The 9,173-nt window shown below is 42.5% G+C and overlaps 1 protein-coding gene across 4 annotated transcripts in view; it reads right to left on the bottom strand.

The window, feature by feature from the left end:
- Positions 1-4,304: 4,304 nt before the first annotated feature.
- Cyld (CYLD lysine 63 deubiquitinase) overlaps positions 4,305-9,173 on the bottom strand; it is a 65,068-nt gene continuing 60,199 nt past the window's right edge. For all 4 annotated transcript variants that reach the window (XM_045151522.1, XM_045151541.1, XM_045151532.1 and 1 more), the window contains one exon: positions 4,305-9,148. In XM_045151522.1, the coding sequence (XP_045007457.1) occupies positions 8,964-9,148 (185 nt within the window). In that variant the 3' untranslated portion in view covers positions 4,305-8,963. The remainder of the gene's footprint in view (positions 9,149-9,173) is intronic.

Here is a 9,173-nt window from a genome sequence, read left to right as displayed (position 1 = left end):
CCAGTGACCTCAAAATTTTCTCACCCCAGACTCCTGAGCACCTTGGAGGTGTGTGAGTCACACTGTAAAACTCCTGTCTCTTCTCTTCTCTGACCAATGGCCCTGCCCAGCTACCTTCCCTGCATTCCAACTGGTCAGTAAACCACTGGTTTGAATTTGGATAAGCCCCACAGGAGAAAAGCAAACACACAAAGGTCATCTGCAGCCACTATAATCTCCATGGCCACTGTATCCCCTACAAGTGGACTTTTCAATATGCTCAGAAGTCTTCTTATGAACAGAACAAGGCCCATTATCATATAGAAGTTTTTATGACCCACTTCTTTCCCCTATTATAACTTGAGCCTTGAGTGGTCAGGTCAGCAACTGTACCACACTCCCCATGACTCTATAGTTTACTTCGCTCATGATTTATCCAGGACCTGAGTGGTCAGGTTTACAAGTTGGGCCCCATGGTAAACAATGTTGCCAGGGCCTTCCAGCTTATTCTGGGCACATGTGTAATGTCTAATACCTTAGAAGTGCTGCTTATAGGGTTTATAGAACATTAAGCCTTTTTAAAAAATATATCTTATCTTTATTAAAGAGAGAGAGAATGAGCACTCCAGGCCTCTAGCCACTGCAAAGGAATTCCAGACACATGTACTGCTATGTGCATCTGGTGTACATGGGTTCTGGGGAGTCGAACCTGGATCCTTAGGCTTTGCAGGCAAAGCGCCTTAACCACTAAGCCACCTCTCCAGCCCCAGTTGAGCCTTTGGAACTGTGACTGACAACATGTGGGCAATTGTCCAAGGGCAGGGGGCTGAGGAGAATCAAAGCAAGCAAGTCAGCTCCTGAGGCACTGAGCCCCTTGGGTGGGACGACGCAGAGTACAGTCACAGCAGCTTGAGGGATAAAGAAACTGAAGCTCCAAGAGAAGCCACTCGGGAAGTAGTGATCTGAAGCATAAGATCCTTCTAGCATCTCCTCTGTGGTTTCTTTCCAGTGAATGCTGCCCAGGGCTTCAGGGGGGTCTCTGCAAACCATCCTTCCCCAGCCTCTCGAACAAAGCAGGGAGACTGGGAGAGCACTGGTGGAAGCTCGGGAAGCTATGGCAGCCTCACAGAGTGACAGGCTGCAGGAATCTGTATGAGCTCCTGTGGCAGGCCAGGCTTGTCCAAGGGTCTTTCATGGCTTGATGCATGCCACAGGTGGGTACAATGGCCCTATTGGAGTTGCCCGCTCTCATTTGTGCAAAGAGTAGCTTATGTCTGTCTTGTCTAAATGCAAACTCTAGACTTCCCAAAAGACAAAGAAGTGGTCCCCACGTTGGCAGGGACTAGTGAGGCTCTTGAGCTCTGATGTGCTTAGGATACACTTGGTGAGGACAAGGAGCTGGTGTACAAGATGCAGATCCCAGGGCCATGTTCTGCCAGTCCATGCTGTCGGCTTTGCAGCGAACCTTCAAACCTACATTCCCCAATTTCTGCCCTGCTCAGAGGCAGGTGGTCCACAAGTCACTGTAGAAGCGTTGATGAAAGTGTGGTTGCTGTCCACACTGGGACCCTGGTGCAGTAAACAGTGGGGAAGATAACACAACTGCTATTACGTTGACGCTGGGAAATGCTTACCAGTGGGGGTGACATTAGGATGTTTCTGTTTCCCTACTTCCTAAGGATTTATCATTTATTCCTCTACAAATCTGGGACAGGACTTTGCAACCAATCTTCCTGTGTTTGCCCAATAGATGGCACTAACTCAATTTCAACGGTTTTAGAGGAGCGTGAAAGCTCCAGCTAGAGGGAGAAAGGGCATAGCCAGTGGTCTGTCACAGGACAGTCACGGGCAGACACGGCAGCATCAACGAGCAGTTTTTAAACTGCATAGAGGAAGCTTCAGCCCTCCTGCACATATTTTCGCCCTAACGGCCATATTTGCTTTCAAAAATCACCTGCTGCTAACTGCAGCTAACTACTTGGGAGCTAAAAGCTTTTGCAATGCCATAACCTGAAAGGACCACAAGATGGTGCTGCTGCACTCTGAAGGACAAAATGCTTCCAAGTGTCAATGTTGCAAAGCAATCTGAAGACTGGAGATTGTGGAGAACAGGTGTGTGTGGATTACACTTACAACCTAGTTCTCAAGCTCACGATCATAATACTTTCACTATGCTGCTACTGGTGGCTAGCATGTAGAAAGGGGCTTTGAAGGCCAGGCGCTGTGACAAGCACTTCATTCAAAGTTGTTCAAAAGCCTTATGGAGAAGCTCTACGACATCTCTGCCCCCAAGAGGAAGCATTATGTGGGAGCCAGAGACTGGGCTCTCTTGTACGTACTCAGAAGGGCCAGAGACAGTGATCTAATTCTGGCCCTGACAATAGTGAATGGGATAGGACCTGGTCAGATGGTCAGCTTCACCCCACTAGCTTAAGGTGCTGTGATGGCCTCCCCTAGGCAGTTGATTAATATTCCTGCAGTTACGCATTTGTTTACAATATAACCCTTTCATATTTTAGTTCCACCCCACATGACCTACTGTGCAGCCTTAACCCTCTATTGCTAATTGAACACAACCAAGAGGCAAACTGCGTCATGGCCCAAAGCCTGGCTGGCTTCATTTAGTCCACAGGCTGGTGAGACCTGCTGGCAACCTCACTGAACCCACCAGGTCAGACTTCAGAGGCTCTATTAGGCCTCTGAAGGTTAGAGGGACACATCCCTAGCGAACTTTCTCACCAATTTTCCGGAATCTAATGTCAACTTAAGCCTCCTTTGAGAGGGCAGTTGAACACGGACCTGCTTGCTATCTGTAAGAAGATTGGCTATCTTTCATAAACCCGTGACAAGTGGTAAGGCCCACAGAGCAGACATCTCTTGCAGATTTCCATTGTGTTCTGTGATAACATGTTACCCAATTTCTGTAATATCCAGGTCGTCTTCTCCAGCCTAACTGCTATCATTAGACACCAAAGATGACCCCCTTCCAGTGAAATTCAACACTACAGTCATCAGCCAGCACTGGCTGCCCATGGAACAGTTCCTTGCCAGAGGTTATCCCATCTCCTTCCATACTTCAGCTGTTGGGTTGTTCTTTTAAATACCCAAAGCTCTTACCACCCAAAGTTTACACGCACTGGAAATGCTTCTGGACAGGAAGACAACCCCTTATGTCAGAATGGTCTCCTTATTAACCTAACAGGATTCTAACAGGATACCAGCCCTTGGTTCTGGCCTGGAAATTCAGTGACATAGCATAGCCTCCTTTGTTATCAGTATGTCCACTCAGTTGTGGTTTTGTTTTTAAAGACATTTTTGTTGACAATTTTCATACATGTACTAAATAATGTATTTTGATCATACTCCCCTTCCATTACCTTTTTTGTCCCCCAACCCCATCCTTCTTCCACTGGTCTCCTCCTTTCAAACTAGTCCCTCTTCTACTTTGATGTCTGTTATCATCATGGTGATCATATGTTGACGGGCTTGATAATGTGCAGCTGCTGCAAGTTCCTAAATGCCATGGGCACTGCCCACTTCATATCAGAAAGTGTTCCAAAGCACTCCTCCCGTCCTTTGGCTTTTACATTCTTTCTATCCCCTCTTCTGCAATGTTCTCTGAACCTTGGCAAATGTGATAGAGATGTTTCATTTAGTGCTGAGCACTCAGCTGTCACTTCTCAGCACTTTCATCTTCCCCAATAGCTTTTTTTTTCCTTTTTCTTTTTCTTTTTCTTTTTTTTTTTTTTTTTTAGCAGAAACCTTGAATGCACTATGAAGACCAGGATCACTAACTCAGACAGACTGTTCTAGCTCCCCTACCTTTGTGCAGAAAATGCCTTAACATTCAAGGAATTTCTGGGCAAGATTTGTCACAGAATTTTTTGTTATCTAAATGAAGACTGGAGTAACATTGCACTTCCTGAAATGCTGTGATCATTCCCTGGGTATCACAGAAGTATAACAGATGTGGGTCGTAGAACCCATTCTCTGTAGCTAAGAACTCTGGGCCATGTGTACCTATCAGGAAGCTCAGGAGGAGCACCTTGTGGTTGGAGTGGCTTAGAGACCGATGGAGCTGAACTACATCAAGGACCAGAGCATGCAAATGCAGAGAGAGGTCAAGAATCCTGTAGACTCATGATGCCCCTCAGATCCAAGTACAGATGTGAGGTCTGGGAAGCTTGATGGAAACAGATATATACATTGTGTCCCAGAGAATTCTTCATTCTTGGCACCATTGAAAACACTGAACTAGTTGAAAAGGCCCAATTCTTGTGTCGTTGCAACCCCAAACCCTTCCCATAAAGAAATCAAGGAAAAGGAACCATAAAAATCTCATTTTAATGATACAGAAATAGCATATAGTACATTGCTTTCCACAGCAGCGCTTCGTTCATCTCTTAAAAAGTTTAACAAAATTAAGGCTAAAACAGACCATTCTGACATAAGGGGTTGTCTTATGTGATGTTATTCATAATGTTTTTTAAATATAAATATAGGATGTTCTTCAGGAAAAACATTGTTTTAAATGTTGAACAAGTTACCAGAAATGTAAATGTACTACAAAAATGTGCTCCAGTGTAACCACTGCTGGTTATCACCATTTTCCTGGCCAAGTTCTAAAGGGACTCTCTAAATGAATGATTATGATGTGATGCCTGGATTTTCCAGAGTCAACACTCCACAGGACAAGACCATTCTACAACACAAAACCAAACACAGCTGAGTCTCCAGGATAATTCCTCTAGAATAAACAAAAAGTGAAAATGGGCAGTATTTAAAAGCACAAAAGAATTGGGTTGAAGCCTCTGGTGCCCAGAAGGATTATCCCTCCATCAACAACCTTTCTCCCTGAACTCTGTGAGATGAGGACTTTAAAATATGGTGAAACAAAAATATCACCACTGCCAAGACCAAGGGCCAAAGTGGTGTGCTCTTGAGTACAAAAATGGGGATTTACAGTCATCAGGAAGGATTCTTTCTATTTCCTCCCCACACCCATGTGTTCGTTATTCCTGGACACCTCCGCTGCCAACTTCCTGTCTCTGCTTTAGACTCCAGAGAAGCCCTTTTGCTGCTCCAGGACTTAGAACAAAATAAAGTGCCCCTCACTCTCTCTTTCTCTTCTCTCCATCTCTTCTCCACCCCAGAAGACAACTGACAAAAGATGTGACAAGGATAAGGTCAATTCTCCACAGAACACTTCCCCCTAACATCACCTTGGACACGAGAGAAAATCCTATGAGCTGCAGAAGCCCACCTGTTGGGAACTCAGCCCTCTGCTGGGAGGGACTGGGCTTCCTGCCTCTTCCATTCCTTCGGCTCACAGCTTCCACTCTCACTCTCTCTTCTCCACTCGCCCCGACTGCATTATGGAATTCAAGGATTCTTTCTCACTGGTGGAGAATTGTGCGTTTTGCTACTATTACCAAGTACAGAGAAGGTGGTTTTGTTTTTAATTCCAGGCCACAAACCTATCTACTTTTAGGATACCCTGCTAATACAAGGGACCTTTTATCCCAGAAAAAAAATTCCCATGCACTTTAAAATTTTTTCAACAAATAGTAGATAGAAATAAATTAAGTAGTTTTCATAACTCTACATGATAATTTTGTTTATTTGGCTCCTACAGCCTCTCAATTTTCCCTGTGAAAATAAAGTAGAAAGAAAGTATCTAGGTAAATAACTTCAAGTATCTTAAGGTGTTTCAAACACTGCTAAACTCTTTAGGAAATAGTGGGTTGAGGTACACATGCCAAAATGCACTTTTATGTAAGTTCATATGTAAACACATATAAACATATAATTAGTATTCAGTTCCTCATGCTTAAGTACAATGTCAAATACAGAAGCATGTTCTGATCCCACTCTTAATGGAGAAGGGACCTCTGAAGCCTTCCATTTCCATGACCCATAGCCATTGGTCACTAGGTTGTCCTGATGAGCTTCTAATGTACAATTTCCTACTTCCAGCAGGAAATCAGATGCAACAGGCATGGCCTGAGGTCTTGGAATTTGTGTTATGTTTTTCCAATAAAATTGGATAGTCCAACTCCCTCTTTATAAAAAGAGGAAGAAACTAAAATGCAAAAAGTCAAGATACTATTTGAAACAACAGAGCAAATGACAAGGACTCCAATTTCTGTTCTCTAGTCTTTTACCTCTTTGTCACATCACTTTGCCTCCCAGTGTTTTCCTGGAGCCTGTTTTTACATCAAGGCTAAGAAACCACTAATTGATGCTCTATTGTTGAAATAAGACAGCAAGCTAGCTCTATGAGAGTAGGCACCAGACCTCAATAGTTCTATGGCACTACCTAGGGACCTCATGAATTCCAGTAAATACAGGCTGGCAGTTACAGGTAAGGCTCAATACTGTATTCTGCACTTCCATCTTGGTCAATGACCATCCAGTTATGCGCAGAATTATCTAGCTGGATGCCCAAATCCAGCCAGAGAGATTGCAACTCCTGATTGTGTGGAGATACCGCACTCAGTCGATCAGAAAGTTGGGTAGGAAGCTCAGTAAAATTAAACACTGTATTTTCTCTGCTCCCCAGTGAGTGGACATGAGTAAGAGATGAATGCAAGGAATAAGACAATCCTGTTCATTTACCCAAGCATTTGGGAAATATATAATTAAAATCCTAAACTCGTCTTGAGAAAAACCCATAGCAATGGCACTGACTATATTATATTGATTTTTTACGCCTATTTTTTCCCCCTTCTTAGAAAACATTCTTTTGTGGAAGGATGAACAGAGTCAGACTCCTTCATAAAGCTGATACTGAAGGGCTGGCCACTTAGTCTGTATATTAGACAGACAGAGAAAGATAGAAAATTATTTTGAGGTGGAGGAATATGACTTGTTACATCCCATCTGTAGCTATTGATCATGAGCCATGTTGTAAATATTTTATTATACTGGATGTAGATATAAAAAGGATAGTCAGAACATTTTAAAAGCCAACAGAAAACTATAAAGGAAAGCTTAAATAAACCAACAAGCACATGGGCCACCTGTGCAATGCAGGTCAGCCCTGCTGCCCCTTGACCAACCACACTCTGTGGGAACAAAGAATGAGAAGAAACTGCCCAGAGGGATGGGAAGTGGTAGGGGCCTTCCCAACCACCAGAGCTTGGCTCTTGCGCCATCGCCTGGCATTGCTAATGGACATACAGTGCCACCTGGACAAAATGTGGGGGATCAGTTATGGACAAGGTTCTTGCCTGCACAGAAGAGCCTCCATCAAATTTTGGAACCATGTGCCAGGTGATTTTTGTGTCTTCTACCCTACAAGAAAGGTAGCTGATCTCCCTCAGGGTATATTTTGCTTCCATTTCTACAATAAAAGAATTATCCTCTTCCCTTTTCACTATTAAATCCAGTCTTGCCTATCTACAGAGTCCTAACCATTCCTCAGATAACCTTTATAGCCACACTGATGCGTTCACTCACCCCTTTCTTCACTCCACACACACGCTCCCTGCAGTGTGATAGCACTCAAGCTGGTCAGAGTTACAAGCAAGCTCAGCTGTGTTCCATGTCCTTCCCTGTCCCAAGGTGATTGATGGGTGGAGGCAGGGCCCAGTCAAAGGTCCTCAGTCCCATCTAGCCATGGCTTCACTATCATAAGCATAAGCACTCAGCCATACAAAATCTTGTGCAGAATGTAATATACTTTTCTATTGCAAAAGTGAAAAAGTCACAAGATGAAGAGCCTTTGTGCCTTATTATGGTTTATAAAGCTAATACATGCTAGCAAAATGGAATGGAAAAACCAAGGAATAAAATTGACTTTAAAAAAATAACCACAGGGCTTATAAAGACTCTTTTTGGACATTAAATATTTTATAAAGTCACATACTATACATAGAACATCTTTTCTGACTTTCTGTCTTCTGCAAGTTTAAGAAGTTATTTGAAAGAGACAATATCACGAAAAACCAGAGAACAGACACCCCACCGTACTGACATTTATACTTCATAGTTCTAGTTTACAGCATCCACAGGCTAATTTAAAATAACAGACATTCATTTAAAATAAATTAAAAATAAAATAAAATAATTTATTTAAAATGAAAGGTTCAAATATTTAATACATCTCTTTCAGGAAATGTTATAATTCTATAAGCCAACTTTATTTTCTTATGGACTGTATATTTGTATAAGAATATATTATTATTTATCACTCAATCATTTGTAAATTACTGTGCTCTGTTCCCTAAAATAAAACCTCCTTAAAAAAACCCTGTTAGTTGATGATTATTATCATGACTGAAGAGCTTCAATTGTTCAAGTGCCCTAATCCTCCAAGGAAATTATATCAAAAATGGACATTTTCTGACAGAGTCACTCACCTATCTCAAAACCAGAACAAATAGAAAGCAACAGCATTAAGTGAATTTCAGTATTTTCTGACACTGCTGCATAAACACAGAACCCAGCAGGTTGCAGACATGCAGGGGATTAGCACTATATAGGGGAGAATTAACAAGTCAAACTCAGCACACCTTAACAAGTGGATTGAAAGTAGACTCTTAATAAACCAAATTATTTCTTCCTCAAGGCAACCGTTAGCTACAAAAAGAAAAATGATTTCGTATATTTGGTCCATAAAGAAGAAACATTTATTTACATTCTCAATGGACTAAAAGAGGTTTGAAACATCACAATTAATATTGTATGCTTCCAAAAATATCGTATGATCAATGCACTTAACTTAAAGCTTCAGGTATTAGTAACTTCATTTAGACTTCTTAAAAAACCAACACAAACATACTTTCTAGAGTGCAAAATGTTTCTTATTAAATACTTCAGGAACACAAAAGCAATTTGTTTGAAAACATAGGAATCCTTTGCTGAAAGGCCATCACCACGAAGACGCCCACTGCCGGCAATGGGCGCTGGACGGAACCGTCAGCTGGAGATGATGCAACACTCAACTCTGCGCTCGGTCTCGGCACCTCTGGGATGACAGGTTATTTGTATAAGCTCATGGTTGGACTCTGGTACATGCACATGTATGCATCACAAAGAAGTCTGCGTGCACAGCCTTGGATTCTTCTGGAGTCCAAAGAATGCAGCTCCTCTAGAGACATCTTCAAGTACTCTCCCACCTCTGGGCAGGGTGTCACTTGAGGAATGTTGAAGCCATTCTGACCACCTAAATTGAGAGGTAGAGCTATCTT

The sequence above is a fragment of the Jaculus jaculus genome, chromosome 1 (assembly GCF_020740685.1).
Source record: "Jaculus jaculus isolate mJacJac1 chromosome 1, mJacJac1.mat.Y.cur, whole genome shotgun sequence".
Lineage (NCBI taxonomy): Eukaryota > Metazoa > Chordata > Mammalia > Rodentia > Dipodidae > Jaculus > Jaculus jaculus.
This window is presented reverse-complemented; position numbering and strand designations above follow the sequence as displayed.